The sequence below is a fragment of the Sprattus sprattus genome (genome assembly GCF_963457725.1).
Source record: "Sprattus sprattus genome assembly, chromosome: 14".
Lineage (NCBI taxonomy): Eukaryota > Metazoa > Chordata > Actinopteri > Clupeiformes > Clupeidae > Sprattus > Sprattus sprattus.
In genome coordinates this window covers 25,699,364-25,715,560 of record NC_137912.1, presented here as the reverse complement: position 1 = coordinate 25,715,560, position 16,197 = coordinate 25,699,364, and the positions used below count along the sequence as shown (strand labels likewise).

At 42.7% G+C, this 16,197-nt stretch overlaps 1 protein-coding gene across 1 annotated transcript; it reads right to left on the bottom strand.

The window, feature by feature from the left end:
* Positions 1 to 456: 456 nt before the first annotated feature.
* lmf2b (lipase maturation factor 2b) lies at positions 457 to 15,933 on the bottom strand (the record flags this gene model as incomplete). The annotated part of the gene is made up of 14 exons (XM_080850886.1): positions 457 to 1,031; positions 5,075 to 5,183; positions 5,509 to 5,620; positions 5,719 to 5,884; positions 6,099 to 6,281; positions 6,396 to 6,492; positions 6,763 to 6,868; positions 7,003 to 7,137; positions 7,554 to 7,692; positions 7,834 to 8,012; positions 12,401 to 12,588; positions 13,173 to 13,201; positions 13,735 to 13,988; positions 15,840 to 15,933. The coding sequence occupies 14 exons, from the start codon at positions 15,931 to 15,933 to the stop codon at positions 732 to 734; spliced, it is 2,091 nt and encodes a 696-aa protein (XP_080707012.1). The 3' UTR covers positions 457 to 731.
* Between the last annotated feature and the right edge of the window lie 264 nt (positions 15,934 to 16,197).

Sequence of the window (16,197 nt, the reverse complement as noted above, 5' to 3'; positions counted from 1 at the left end):
TTGTTCTTTGTCAAGGCTAATGAACACTAGCCTTTTCAGAGACTAATTATCCCAAACAGCCATGAGCAATGCTCAAATGCACTCCTAACAAGGAATTGAGTGCCAGAGAAGGAAAATGCCTTCACAGAGGACAGGGGTATCTCAAAAATGTAATAGACACATTTCAGATTATTACATGTGGAAAAACCCAATATGACAAAGTACACATCACTCGCAGGTAAAATTTAATATCCAAGAAGGTGGTTCTTCACTCAAGGTTGTACAACATTATGAGCCAAAGTTAGGAATGTGTTCAGTAGAAAAAATGTACATCCAGCATAAAAGGCAGCAGCCATTTACATGTTGAAACGAATCAACATTGGCAGAAACACTGGTTAACAGGAGCCAACCTTTCCCCAAGGTGTCTTTGGTACACATAGACCTGAGCATTCACTTGCATCTGTTTTTACACATTAGCTTCCACAGTTGATAGGGGTGATTGGACAGGGAAGTGGCAAGTGTGAAGAAGAGATAGAACTTTTTCAACTGGAAACATTTTGACAAACAATATATAATAATATGGAATGGAATGATGGGTGAAAATGGGTCAAAAAATAGGAAAACAAACCAAATCACCCAATAGAGACCTCCGACCTCCCCCCAGATTATTCCATGACCCTGAGTGTGTGAGTGTGTGTGTTTTTGTTTTGTGCTCTGGGGAGGTTGTAATCAGGAAACACATAAGATTCCAATCACTTCCTCCTCTTCCGCGGGCTGCGGTCCGAGTCCTGTGTTCTGTCCTCTGAGCTCTCCTTCTTGCCCTTGTTCTTATCGGCGGCCGGCTGGGGGTCCTTGGCCTTCCTGCTCTTCCCCTCAGGAGCGGCGCTCCTGGCCTTCTGGCCCATGATGTATCTGACCAAGCAGACTGAGGCCACGGTGGCAATCAGGGCCAGGAGCAGCAGGGGGCCCGAGAGGGTGCAGACGTGGCCCCTCACCAGCACCAGAGCCTGACTCAGCGGGGAGTCGGAGAGGGGCTGGACAGGGTGCTTCTCCTTCAATGAGACGCAAAGCAAACACATTTACAGGTGAAGTCAGAGTGCTTTTTTCAGTAAGAATAGGTCATGTACACACACATTTATGTGCAATACACAAGTGTACATATTTACACAAGTGCACATATTTACTCTAGATTGTGTGGACAGGAAGGATAGCTAACCCTCGCTGTATAACTAACTGAGCTAGAGCACCTTGATGGACAGTGTAAGATAAAATCAGTTCAGTATAGTTTTATTTGTAAAACATCCGAGATTTCTGACCTCCAGAAGGGTTGACGTTGATAGTAAAGCAAGATGTAAAACGTTCATCTGAACAATAGCCCAAAGTCTACATTCATTGTAAATTTCATTAAAATCCGGTCATTGGTTTTCGAGAAATGTCACTTTAGGTGTGAAAACCAAGATCCGGATCCGGATCATCCTGAAATTTTAATGGGGATGTCCCAGGGCCAAGATCCACTTCTTGTGAAAATTTCAGAAAGATCCGCCCAGTAGTTTCTGAGAAATCTTGTCCACAGACAGACAAACAGACGGACAAATAAATAAATAAATTAACGGACCCGATCGCATAACCTCCTTGCTGGAGGTAATGAGTACCATACAATACAATTGTCTCTCTGTGACCAGAGTTTAGAAAGAACAGGCAGTTGCCTACGGCCAGGCCAGAAGAATGCAGCCATATGCAACATTGTATTCTTGAGCTGGGCCTCAGAGGATATGAGATTTCACACAGAATGATGTGTTATTGTTGAGAACAGAGTGTCACCAGATAAAGCATGTCACCAGTCCCATGACATGACACGAGTGACCCACAATGATACATAATGTAGGGGCCCACAATTGCATCACTGACAGCAGGCTTTAAATGTTGGTGTTAGAGGAAACTCTAGCCAGAACTCGCGATTCTCCAGCTATGTTTGACTGTACCAACTTTGTCTGTTAAGCAAAGCTGTATTGTGTCATCACTAACCAAGTAAAACTTATCTGTTACAACAAATTGCTTTGTATTGGTGGTTCATCTCTAAACCAACACGCAAGAGGGAAAAACTCTTACAACAGTGCATCAGACCCCTTCACTTTACAAACAAATAATTACAATTACAAATATTACAAAAATATGAAAAATGGAAATATCACACAGACATCAGTATTCAGACACCTACACCTTGCTTGGAGTCCACCTGTGGTTAATTCAATTGACTGGTCATAATTTGGAAAGGCACACACCTGTCTATATAAGGTCTCACAGCCTACAATACATATCAGAGCAAAAACAGGCCTTGAGATCAAAAGAACTGCTTGTAGAGCTCAGAGACAAGATTGTGTCATTTATGCTACACTGAACGTTCCAAAGAGCACAGTGGCCTCCATAATTCTAACATGGAAGAATGGAATAACCAGGACTCTTCCTAGAGCTGGCCACCCAGCCAGGCTGAGCAGTCGAGGAGAAAAGGGCCTTGGTAAGAGAGGTGACCAAGAACCAGATGGCCACTGTGGCTGAGCTCCAGAGAGTCTGGGTGGAGACCAATCTGGGCTCTAGGGCAGAGTGGCCAGATGGAAACCTTTTCTCAGAGACAGACAGGAAAGCCCACTTAAAGTTAGTCCAAGAGTCCTTTAGGTGCTTTTATGCTGTGATAAACAAGATTCTCTGGTCTGATGAAACCAAGATTAGAGTGTTTGGCCTCAATTCTTAGGATCATGTCTGGAGGACAGCAGGCGCAGCTCATCAACAAGACAATGAGCCCAAGTATATCACCAAGGCAACCCAGGAGTGGCTTAGAACTTGAGAGGCTCTGGAGAGAAGAATGGCAGAAAATCCCCAAATCCAGGAGTGCAAAGCTTGTTGCGTCATATCCAAAAAGACCTCAAGGTGCTTCAACTAAGTACTGTATAAAGGGTATGAACACGCATGTTGATGTGATATTTCAGTTTTTCATATTCATACATACATACACACACACACACACACCTAAAATCCTGTTTTGGCTTTGACATAATGGTGTATTGAGCTTAGGCTGCAACATGACAAAATGTAAAACAAGTGAAGTAGTCTGAGAACTTTCTTAATGCACTGTACAACAAAACGTCTGTCCTTCTCAGAAGACATCACGTCATCTACAGTTTAAAATCATCCAATACAATGGGTGGAGATAAGCTTAGAGATGGGGGTGAAATTAAACCTAAATACAATCAACATATGTTTTTCTTAAATAAATAGCCCACAGAACAGGCCTATAACGGTCGTGTTGGTTGTCCAAAAGCTGTTCGTTGAGAATCAATATTAGAAGGGGTACCTACTCGTACCTTATATTAGGCTATATAAGGTTTAGCCATAGTAAGCCTACTAATATTGGGATCCTCCCGAGCAGTGGCGGTGCGTCAATAGTGGGCGCAAGGGCGCCGCCCAACTTCAAATTTTGAGATGAAAATATGTCAAAAAACATTATATACCAAATCATTACAATAAGAAATGTACCGTGTTTACGTGGTAAATGTGTGTGGGAGACCGTAAGCCCCAGTCAACAACCACTAAAATGTGTCCGAACAGAATATATTCGTCAGTACTGAGAGAAGCCTCTCCTCCCTGGGGGCGCCGACCATATGAGAGTCTATGGAGTAGGAGTTAACTTGTTCTCAGTCATTTCGGCAGGGATATCTTCTCATTGGCGGATTGAAAGAAAATCCTGGGGCGCACATTTTTGCGCCCCCAACCAATGACATCGTTTCCTATCGTTTCTTATTTCAACGCGATTGGACTATTAGGCGAATCAGAGACCAGAAATGGTTATGTGATGTCATTCCCTCACATCACATAAGAACCTAGGAGAGTATGAGAGTAGCATAGCTAGTAGAAACGTTGGTTTTGTGAATATGGCGACATCGGTGACTGAAAACTCTTGTGGTATCTTTATGTGAAACAACGTTTAATCGACGATTAGATGTTGACAAGAAGAGAGTGAAAGACTTGGGACCCGAACATACAGATATAAACATTCAAAAGCAGACCACTGATAGTACCCGGAGCTTCTCATCAAACCTGTAGGCTATGCTAAGCAGAGTTGGTTAGCTGGTTGTTCAGTGTAATTTTGTTTCCCCTGTCTGTTGTTCCAAAGTCCTGGGTCTGAAACACTCTGGATTACAACGGGAATGAGGGAACTTAAGCACGTTACTGAAAAATGTAAAAGCATGAATCTGGCCATAGCCATCTAAATAACAGCCTGAAGCTAAACCTTTGCAGAGCAGTTGGACGAAAGGTACCGAATTGGCATTCAAAAACATGTAGTATCATCCAGTGTTTCTGAATCTATTCTGTTCTAAACATCTAGTATCATCCAGTCTCTAACTCTATTCTGCTGTTAACCTCTAAACCCTGTGTTTTCTTTGTATCTACTCTGTTTTAAACCTCTTGTACACAACGTTTCTGAATCTAGTCTACTCTAAACCTCTAGTACCCAATGTTTAAACCTCTGGAACCCAGCCCAATGTTTCTTAAACCATTCTGCTCTAAACCTCTCATGCCCAATTTTACAGTTTGCTGAGATTTGTTAAAGGACTGTGATGAGCACTGTGTTTTCATGAAATACATATTTTTTTTAATATATATTCTACTCAAAACCTCTCGTGTGTTTTTTTCCCTCATTGTGGGGTGCTATTTAAACCTTACCACCCAACTGCGCCCCCCCCCCCCCAAAAAAAAATATGTCACCAGCCGCCACTGCTCCTGAGGCTTGAATGTCTCATAACATCAAACAACTGTGCTAAATAGCATTTGATTCACAGTCAAAGTAGTCCTTAACGACGACATAAACCTCCATGGGGAGATAATGATATAGCCTACAAGCCTGCCATATGTGTAATATAGCCTTCAAGCCTGCATTTGTGTAATGGATGTAATTTGCAACATGCAAGATAAAAACCGTGGTAAACTGAGAAAGACTGAGCAACTGTCCCATAAAGTACAACAAGAATAACAGAGGAGTGTTATCTTTAAAGAACTCAGTGTACTCAGAGCAGTGTATCTCTTGTGGATGTGAGGTTACCTTCAGCCCGTGGACACGGAGCATTCTCTCCAGCTCTGGGTCTCCCAGCTGCACTGCAGGGTAGAACTCCTCCACAAAATGCCTCCTCCACCAGTGCTGTGGCTGGGAGCTGATGAGAACACACTGTTACAGCATGGCACTCTTCCATGTAAAACAACTGCACAACGGGCCACATTTACGGCTTATTGGGTAGCTTTAAACTAATTGTGGTGGTTTCAATAAATAAAAAAATGTAAACAAATATAATAATAAATAAACAAACCAAAGATTTTACAAAGAATTTTTCTCCTTTTCAAGCATTTGCTGTTGCTTTGGTATACAATTAAATACTGATTACTTTAATCTTTGTATTCTTTATTACCAGTGTAGACTTTCATTCAGAGTAAAAAAAATATATACAAAACTGTGTCAGATATCTCATGGGTTTAACTTACCCATCCTGTGATGTTTCCGTGAACCAGTACTTATAGAGGCCCGCTCTGATGAAGGTGGGAGGAGATTGGCTGAAGGGGTACTGGGCCTCATCCATTTGGATCAGTCGAACCACTGGATAACAGCAGATGCAAAAGCATGACTCTCCTATGTCTTCACATAACCACTAGAGGGCAGTTCAATTCAATTTGGCATCATCAACAGACACCCACCGTCCTTCTTGCCCTGTAGGAGTCGCTGCACTAAGCCTGTGAACCAGGGGCTGTCCTGCGGCCCCTGAGCAACTTCCCACAGCTGCCAGTCCAGCCGTGGCAGATACGGGCTCACCAGGGCCGGGGCCCGGTCCACCTTTCCAGGCTTATACATGAACTCAATCGCCTACATTAAGCAGAGAGAACCGTCAGCCTATCAGTCAGGTCGAGAAATGTGCAGAGAATCTGTAGTGGATCAGCTCAAATTCTTGAAAAAACTAAAAAAAACACTTTATAATTAATAGGACACCTCAAAGAAATGAGGAATTCCCAACATAATGCTGACTTTGAATGGCAAAATAGAATGAGAGATTTATCTGGAGGCTTTTATTTTCTCTTACCGTCCATTTCTGTTGGTCCATGCTCCCCTCGATAATGATCTCTGGCCTGCCGTCTTCCTTGAGGGCCTTGTGGTCGATGCCGTAGGCACTGACCAAGCCGTAGGGTTCGACCACGTTATATACTTTTCTCACCTCTGACATCATTTTACCGTTAGAGACCCCCTCCGTGGCTGTGTATGGAACCTGTTGATAATACAAAATGACACCGCATTCTTCAAATAAACATGCAGTGGACATTCTGAAATCATGCCCTCTAGTGCCCCCTATGTATTCGGCGTGGCATCACTGGCTACATACCAGAGTTAGTGCAAAGATGGCAGCAGCCACCGCACTGAAGATAGCCCACTGGAGGAGAGCCCAGAGCTTTGACAGAACACCTCGAGCACACACACACCTGGGAGAGGCAAACCACATGACTCTAACTGGGTGGCTGACACAGGGACGGACTGATCTTGTTTGAGTTTGTTTGTTCAAACACTGAAGCAAAATAAATATAACATCTAAAGAATAGGCCTGATGGAGGGAAAGAGAAACCATGCGTGGAAATCTCTCTGGCTCAAACATTAAGTTGTTATACATAACAAACAGCTCAGCACTCAGTATAGTCTAATAACGGACACACAAACTGCTGTCAAAACTCATGAATGTCTATTGAGATACTCACCCAAGCATAGCAGCAACCACCTCCCAAGTAAGGGACAAAACTCCTAGCCAGATGCTGGGCACTGTGATTAACTTCAGGACATCAGCGAACTGCTGTGGTGTAAACTCTGCCAGTTCAATAACATAGATCAAGTTAGCACATCTATAGTTACCAATCGCACCAATGAACAACACACTCTTATATATATGGTGGTGACGAGGAGAGATTTCTAAGAATATTTATACGGTAAGGTCATCTCACTTGTTTTTGAGAGCACAATCTTCTGCTCCCAATCGATACGCAGCTGGAACAACTCCACGGCACTGTAGATCATGAGGGCCAACACTCCCAGCTCCAGCAGAAGGGTCACCAGTGAGCCAATGGTCTGCATCCAAGCTGGAATGAAATCCACCATACAGGACAGGGGAAGAACAATTACATAAGCGTCGCCAACAAATGACACGAAGACTGAGTGAAGACTTCCCTTTCTTTCTCTCTCTCTCTCTCTCTCTCTCTCTCTCTCTCTCTCTGGAGAGAGTACTTGGAATGCAAGAGCAGAAGTGCAGTGATAAACTGAGGATGTCTGGGGCCTTTTCCTCAAACTATTTATTTTTTCAGTTTTTCTGCATCCACATAACTACACAGTATGGGGATTCACCTGAAACAGATAACAGTAATGGACATAAACGTCACCTGCAAATGTAAAATGTGAAGCATGCAATGGGCCACCATGTTGCATTTTGTAGGGAACAAGAAGTGTAAAGCAAAGTGAATTCTTGAGAGGTCACAACATCAACGCTTTAAGGTCATACTTTTGGGCTTCTTCTTGGTCTTGTGGCCCTGCCAAGCTCCCACATGGCTGTCGTCCAGCAGAGAGAAGCACAGTGCGATGGTCAGAAGGCCCATGATGCTGAGGTTCCCTGTCAACAAGCTCCCCAGCTGGAGCAGCACCTGCTCAGGGCACAAACACACATTTAAATACAGGCCAATGCACAACACTGAATCCACTTAGACACTCATATTTAGGCCACTGACGCAAAAGACACACACACGTATACACACACTCACACACAAAGTGACTGAATAACAGACCTGGAGGTAGAAAGCGGCGAGCCTAAGGCAGCGGATTGGAGCGAAGAAAAGGAACGGCACGATGAGCTCGGTCTCCAGCTGCAGCACACCTCCCAGCTTCAGCAGCCATCCGGGCAGCTGGTGACAGTACCAGGACAGGGGGTTGGGGCTTCCCTGGGCCTCAAAGTGATGGGACAGGGCTACACCAATCACGAACAGGCAAACAGAAAAAAACACCATTATCTCGACTGAAATAAGACATTTATGATTTACAATTGAGAGATGAAAGCATGCATAAAATTATGAAAACCTTCGTAAAACTGTAGTAGTAGGCTTTTTGAATAAAGACATGGTGTGGGTAAGTGGGTATTAGAAGCAAATACAATTTAAAAGTATACAGTATATACACTTTTAAATTGTAGTGCGGTCCCTCAACAATAAAAACTATTTACAAAACAATTAAGTATTAGCCATAGATATTAACTAAGAATAGGTTATGGTCTATTTAAACCCAAGGCATTAAATGAGATAGTGACAAGCTAAATAGCTTAAATAGAAGTTGTAAGATTTAGATTTATTGTGGGTTTAATTTTTAAATAAATAAACTATACTCAAAAAATCATGTCCCAAGTTTTCATGTCACTACCGAAACACAAAAGTTTTAGTCCATTGGCTGAGCCTGTGTTTTAGCCACGACCCTGCATTTTTGACCATGCAGTGACACTGCATCCCTGTCCCTCATGGTTGAATGGTTAGTCGCTAAATCCCATAGTTTTGATATAAATCTGTTCTGAAGTCTGAAAATCAACGAGTAACCTTAAGAATTGTCACCCCCGAACACATATTCTCTTCCATTAAGTAAACTTTTTGGGTTTTATGCAAAGTATAATGTTTTTATGTGTGTACACCTCTTCAAAGACGTGAATACTAGCCATGTGTTTGCTACCATTCTTTAGTTATGCTCAAAGTTAGCTAGAATTGTCACTACCGAAACAGTCACTACGGTACACTATGGTAAAGTTTCGGTAGTGACATGATCATTTCGGTAGTGACAAAATGAAATGGTAAGTAGTTCATACCATCATTTTTAAATAAATGTGTTGTGTGGACTAAAAGATCCTGAGGACCTCTCAAACTACCGTCCCATCTCAAACCTCCTCTTCCTAGCAAAGGTCCTGGAAAAGGTCGTCTCCCTCCAGCTGCATAACAATCTCCACTCTCACCAGCTTTATGAATCCTTCCAGTCTGGTTTCAGACCTTCCCATAGCACCGAAACTGCTCTGGTGAGGGTGGTAAATTACCTCCTAATGTCATCAGACTCTGGCTCACCCAGCCCACTAGTCCTGCTGGATCTATGCGCCGCTTTTGATACAGTGGACCATAATATCCTGTTTCGGCGCCTCCAGGAGGTGGGAATTACAGGCACTGCCCTGGACTTCTTTTATTCCTATCTCACAGGACGGCAGGAATATGTTGCCCTTGGCAATATCACCTCCAGCATTAGGTGCGTTACCTCCGGTGTCCCCCGGGGGTCAGTCCTGGGGCCCCTGCTTTTCTTAATTTACATGCTACCCCTGGGAAACATACTTCGAGGTCATAACATCCCATTTCACTCCTATGCAGATGACACACAAATCTACATCCGAACTTCACCAGACAAACAACAGGCACTATCACAGACTACCCAATGCCTGGATGACATCCAGCACTGGATGAGCAACAACTCACTACAGCTAAATGGTGACAAGTCTGAAGCCATTCTTATTGGCACGCCCCACCAAATAAAAAAGGCCGGTATCACCCAAATCACCATAAATGGCCACCCCACCCCTCTCTCCTCACTCGTCACAAACCTTGGTGTCAAGCTGGACTCTTCATTGTCCTTTGATGCACACATCAAATCCATCTGCCAAACTTCATTCTACCACCTGAGAAACATCTCAAGGCTGAGACCTTCTCTTCCCAAACATGCTGCAGAAAAGCTGGTGCACGCATTCATCAGCTCCCGTCTGGACTACTGCAACTCTCTGCTGGCAGGTCTTCCAGCAAAAACCATCCAGAGGCTGCAGTATGTTCAAAACGGTGCTGCCCGGGTTCTCACCAAGACACGGAGATCCGAACACATCACCCCAGTCCTCCACTCCCTCGACTGGTTTCCAATCAACCAGAGAATAAACTTCAAAGTCCTACTTCTAGTTCACAAGGCCATAAACACCACCGGTCCGGCCTATCTCCAGGATCTCCTCACCCCTCATCTCACACCAAGGACCCTTAGGATCGGAGAAGCAAACCTTCTTGCAGTTCCCCGGACAAATATGTCCAGAATGGGAGATCGTGCCTTCTCCTCGCTGGGGCCACGACTCTGGAACAAGCTCCCGAAGATCATTAGGGCTTTGGACTCCATCACCACTTTTAAATCCCACCTCAAAACCCATCTTTTTATATCTGCCTTCTCCTTAAGTCCTGGTGTCTGTTTTTTTATTTATTTTCTGTATTGTTTTTGAATGCTATTGTGACCCTGTTAAGCACCTTGAGACATCTTTGTATGTGAAAGTGTGCTATACAAATAAAATGCATTAAAGGGCGGCCCAGAGCACCCTTGGGAAGATTTGGGGAGAAATGAACATCCATCCAACAGTGCATTCACTACCGAAACAGTGCAGCACTACCGAAACACTGGATGTTCTGTAAAAAATTAAGTATATTGAGTAATCAACTAAAATGTTATGATACTGATTGGATTAATGTATGTTCAATGTCATCAATCAACGACTCTGGAATCAATATGATCAGTATTTTGCATTTTACAAAGAAAAATTGCACTTAGATTTTGATGGATTGTATAAATTGAACTTGGAAATTTGGTAAAAAATTCATTTTTATGGATTTCATTGTGAAAACCTTCAAGAAATATTTGTAAAAATACTCTTCAGAGAAGGGAAGGAAACACAATCTGAACAGGTCAATAATAATACTTTTTTACTATAGTAAATGTGATGTTTCGGTAGTGACTGTTTCGGTAGTGACAATTTTTGGAAGAGGAAAAACATTCCAACACATTCTGAAAATACAATATAAAAATTGACGGTTTTTTTACTAGATATGTGTACTTTAGATATGGTACAATATACATACGGACAAAGTTTTGGAAATAAAACAAAAAAAATCAAAATATTTCCGACCTGACTTTGCACCAATTTGGTAGACTGGCCCATATATACAGTGGTGGCCAAAATTATTAGAACACCTGACAGATCTGAGAATATTGACCTTTTATTTGTCTCCAAAACATGATTTCATTTCATAATGTAAATGAAACATGCAGATGGTTGTTCTGAGCACAACAAATATCAAATGAAGTGAGTCCTACTGTTTTTATCCACTTTTAACTTTAATATTTGGTACGCCCACCTTTTGCAGCAATTTTAGCAGCACATCTCTCTGGCATAGAGTCGATATATTTCTTGAACTTCAACACTAATGTTATCCCATGCCTTCTGCAGCTCAAGCCAAAGGCTTTCCTTTGAATGTACAATAGATCTGTCCAGTTTATTTTCCAACTCGCCCCAAATTTGCTTGATGGGTTTTAGGTCCGGACTTTGAGAGGGCTGGTCCATCATTTTCAATGTTCCAGAAGATTCCGCCGCACAGTTCTTGAGGACACTATTGAACCAATAGTTATTGTGGTGTTGATCTCGTCACACAGTTCTCGTGAAGTCTTTCTTGGGTCCTTAAGACTGAGAATTCTGAGATGCTTCACTTGTCTGTCTGAAAGTTTATTTTTTCAGCCTCTCCCCTTTCGGTTCTGGTGGCATGGCGGTCTAAAGTGTACTTTACAGTGCTTGGACTGCATGTCAAGTCCTTGGCTATGCGGCGGTAACTACAGCCAGCATCAAAAAGGGCCTTTATTCTAACCCGTTGCGCACTCATTAGCTCATTCTTCACCTTAGCTATGTTCAAAGAGCAACATTTGCTTCAAGACTGCCTCTAGAGGCTTTGAATCTATACCAAACGGTGGTGTGGCCTCAGTGACAAAACCCTGATGTTACCAATCACTTAATGCGGAAGATAGGCCTTGTGCATTCAAAAGAATCACCGAGCTGTGTCCTAAGACTCTTGCATCACCATCAATTTAACCATGGTCACACCTGACAATGAATACACAAGTAATTTGGCTTCTTCTGTGAAGGAACATGATTGTGTGAAATAGGCCTAGTTTGTTTTTGTACGGAAATTTACCTAAATCTACTTATGATGGCTCTATGGTTATAGCATAATGATGACTTTGTAGGTATTTCATTAGTTTTAAGGGTATTTGATTGGCCAATTCAACAACCACAACTGAAACTTCTTAAATATGCCTAGTGTTCTAATCATTTTGGCCACCACTGTATATATACACTTTTAAATTGTATTTGCTTCTAATACCCACTAACCCACACAATGTCTTTACTATATATATAAATAATATGTGGTTTCACAGAACAATATCTTGAACGTGATTAGAAATTCCTGCATTTCCTCTGATCAAAGATTGCGCTCCACATGCACAGATGTGATGAGACATGATGCCGGCTGCTACTCTGACCTGATAGGCTCCACCATTCAGAGTCTCCTTGGGCCAGCTTAGCCACTCCAGCCCCAAACGTGACCCTGAAGAGCAGCCATCGGGTCAGCCAGAAGGTCAGAGGGTCGTGGAGCTTCAGGGAAGAGCCGCCACACAAAAGTGGAGCCACTACAACTGCCAAGAACCCTGCTTCTAACAGCAAGGAGTCCCTAAGTAGAGAGAACCAGAAGACTTTCAGATCAGACGCAGTCAGTACACTTAGTGATGCTAATCCAGGGCCTTACTCAGACAGAGGGGGAAGAGGGATCATGTTACAGAAGAATGAAAGTGCAGGATCAGGACAGAGCTTGTTTACAGGTGTCTAAACGTATTCATAACTTGTTTATTATCTTCCATATGAACACAAACAGGACATCTTTCTGCCGGCCACACCCTGACTTTATGGCTACTCCTTAAAAACAGATCTCTTCACATTTCAATGTGGCAGACATTCAACATTTCTGAGTGTAGCTATTTTATATAGCAAGGAAGAGAAACAAAAAGGCTGTTGTTTAGCACAGACTTCTCATGTTTCAAACTTAAAGTTATCATGTTATGCCTTCTTCTTGACTTTTGGATGTAGGAAACTGAAAGTGAATGAGGTGCACTTAGTGGAGAGCCCTTGGAGAATGTCACATAAAACCTATTTAAGTTTAAACATTAACAGTGAAACAAAGTCATAATGTATACATAAGCATTAGTGTAATGCTGAATTAATCACAAAAATGTGGCTTAAATGTGGCTGCAAACTTACCATTGACATTGAAGGAAGTCTTGACCAACCTAGCCAAAACAATACAAAAATGTAATGAGTAAGAAACTTTGAAGGTGCAATAGGCATAACTCCAATTGAGTGGGCAACAGTGACACACCTACAAGTATACAACGTAAAACATCCAAAACATCTCAACCATTTCCAGGCCTAAGGCCCATCTGACAGGTGTGAGTAAGCTGTTCGTTCACAAGTTGTTAAATGACGTTTTCTTATGAACAATCTCTCCCATCTGTCTGTGATTTTTATTACCAGCAGGGGGAAGTGTTACCTAAGGTATCTTTAATAAAGTATAAACTTCCAGCAAACATGCATGGCAGAACTATACCATTTAAATAACAGACAGAGAACAGTGGAAGCTTTCCTGCCATCACTCAAAAGGAATGTCCTACTTGTGCTAGAATTATCAGCTGCCAAGTCTGGGATTGGAGGATCTGCTCAAGTAGCAGTAAAACACAAACAAACAAACTGAGCATGACATCACTGTGCTTCATTAAATCTGTCGATTAAAGTCTCTGAACATAGACATGGGCAGTAAACACACCTGACAAAGGGAAAAGTAGAGTGCCCATAGGCACAGGAAAACCACGCTGTTTCTCAAAGGGTGCAGCAGGACGGCTCCCAGGGCAAGCAGCGCTCCCAGCAAGCACACAAGCTCCATAGCCTGCTGGGGGTCCAGACCCAGCTGCGGCCCCAGGACCAACAGCGTGGGGGAGGCCTTCAGCTGGTCCAGCAGGGGCCGCTCACTCTGGGGCACCACCAGGCGCACCGGGACAATGCCCTCGTTCCCATAGAGACCTGGAGGAGGACAAAAGACAGGGGGGTTCCAGCGGGTGTGAATGCCTGTGTAAAGCCTGTGTGTGTGGAGCGGGTGAGGTCAAAGGTGAAGTTCATTCAGACAGCAGTCGAGTTTAGGGTGTGGTTGCACTAGTCTCACAAACAATCATCCAAATATGTGAGTAGACCTGTGAGTTTAGTTTCTTTTGTGTGTGCCTGTGTTTGGCTTCATATAACATCTGGCAATCCCACTGTCAAAATGTGTGATTAGTCCAAATAGTTTGGCTGCTACAAGTCAATGAGGTTTTGGAGGGTAGCCTATACTGACCACAACTCACAAGAGGGAAGTTTAGATTGCATCCGAACCAATGCTGGCTGCCTGGGGTTATATTTTACAAGAAATTACAACTGACTTTGTGTAAGTGTATATGTTATCTCATAACAACTGAAACGGTCATGTATCTATGAATACATTAATACTGAATGTCATATAAAATCATGTAAAAATGTCTCTGGCAGGTCACTAAGAGGTAAAACATCAGATATTCATCCTAAATATTTTAATTCAAAAGATAAACAGTAGTGCCCAACGATCCCAAACCACTGATGACAACTAACTATATTTAGAGCCAGCACACTGTACTTTCAACCTCAAGGATGAACAGAGCTGCCATCCTGAAAGACAGACAGATGGAGCCTCTTGACATTCATTCTATGCACATACTGCAAGAGACTGGAAGTATTTGAAGGCGGCTAGTCAGTAATAAGCAATAGTTGCACTTCCACATTTTTTGAGCGCAAGCCATGACAAGTGTGCCAGTGTGGCAACAGTCCAAGCAGTTGAAGAACAAGTTTAGGATTGTGCCCAATCCAAAGTCTGAGTCACCCAGGGACCATCTTACAAAATGGGCAGTTCACAGTCTTACAACTGGAAAAACTGAGCGACAATGTAGACAAATTCCCCTGCGATTTCTCAACTCCACCCTTAGCCTCTGATACTAAGCATTTAAAGGAATACGTTGCAAGGCTATAATAATGTTTCTTTTTCATTATATATGCGGGAGTTGGGACCACTTTCATCAGCTCCAATTCGTTGGGGAAAGAGAGCCGAAAAACTTTGTGTAGTGATGACGGGCCGTTCCCAGTGCGCGCCACTCAGCACTAACTGGCAAGCATCCCAGACCACATGCACACGTAGCGCAAAGATTGCCACCAGAGCTCATACAGGAATACTGAATGAACACATGCCTTGAAAGACCATGTCATTTAATTGACCGGTATATTTTCAGTAGCCCTAATATCTAGAACGAATACTCGTCATTCTGTCCGTTCGGTCATAAAATTATTTTTGGCGACACAGACCATAAATCTAAAGCTAAAATGTCTCCTCAACATGCTGGTCCATTTGTGACATTGTTGCATAGTATTGAAATCATTTCGATTTCCATGTCACCACGAGTAGCCTACTTTGGTTTACCAAACGACATGGCTGGATATCTGAAGTTTCTTCCGCAAAAAAAGAATATTGTTCGACAATTCCGTAGCACATGACCGTTGGAGAACCCCACATTTCCTGATGGAAACTAGTCGAGTCCAGCAGCCTGATCAAAATGTGGAGATTAACAAAGGTTGCCAATACATTGTGCCTGACGTGACACGACTTGTCTTAATCTAAGTTTTTATTTAGTGTATTTCTATACATGAGGATGGGCAACACCCAAATCAGAAAAAAACATAACTCCCGGTCAATGAAACAGCTGCTTATCTAGTGCTCTCCACTCAGACAATCATGGCCTAAACCAAGTATTGAGCACTCATTTTAAAATAAGTAAAACAGGATATGTAACTTTACATGACGTTTGATGGACTAACCTGGAATTTGGACGTAAAGAGATGCGAACGCAAACAGGTATATGCCGGCCACACTCCACAGGAACATGCATCGCGGAAGCCCGATTTCACCCATTTTTGCAAAAGTCACTCAACTAGACGCGTGAATTATGTGTAAGTGAGCTATATTTTTAAATTAGGCACTCCGGGTTTGTGTGGAAATCTTTTCCAGCATGGACAGAAATGAATATAGGCGGAGTTTCCCCTTGCTGCACATGCGTGAAGTGCCTGGCTACTGTCTACGGAAAATAGGGTAGCCTAATGTGCAAAACTTTACACACTACTTCTCAAGAAAATGCTTTCGATCAAGATTTCAACATTTAAATACATCGGGCTTGTT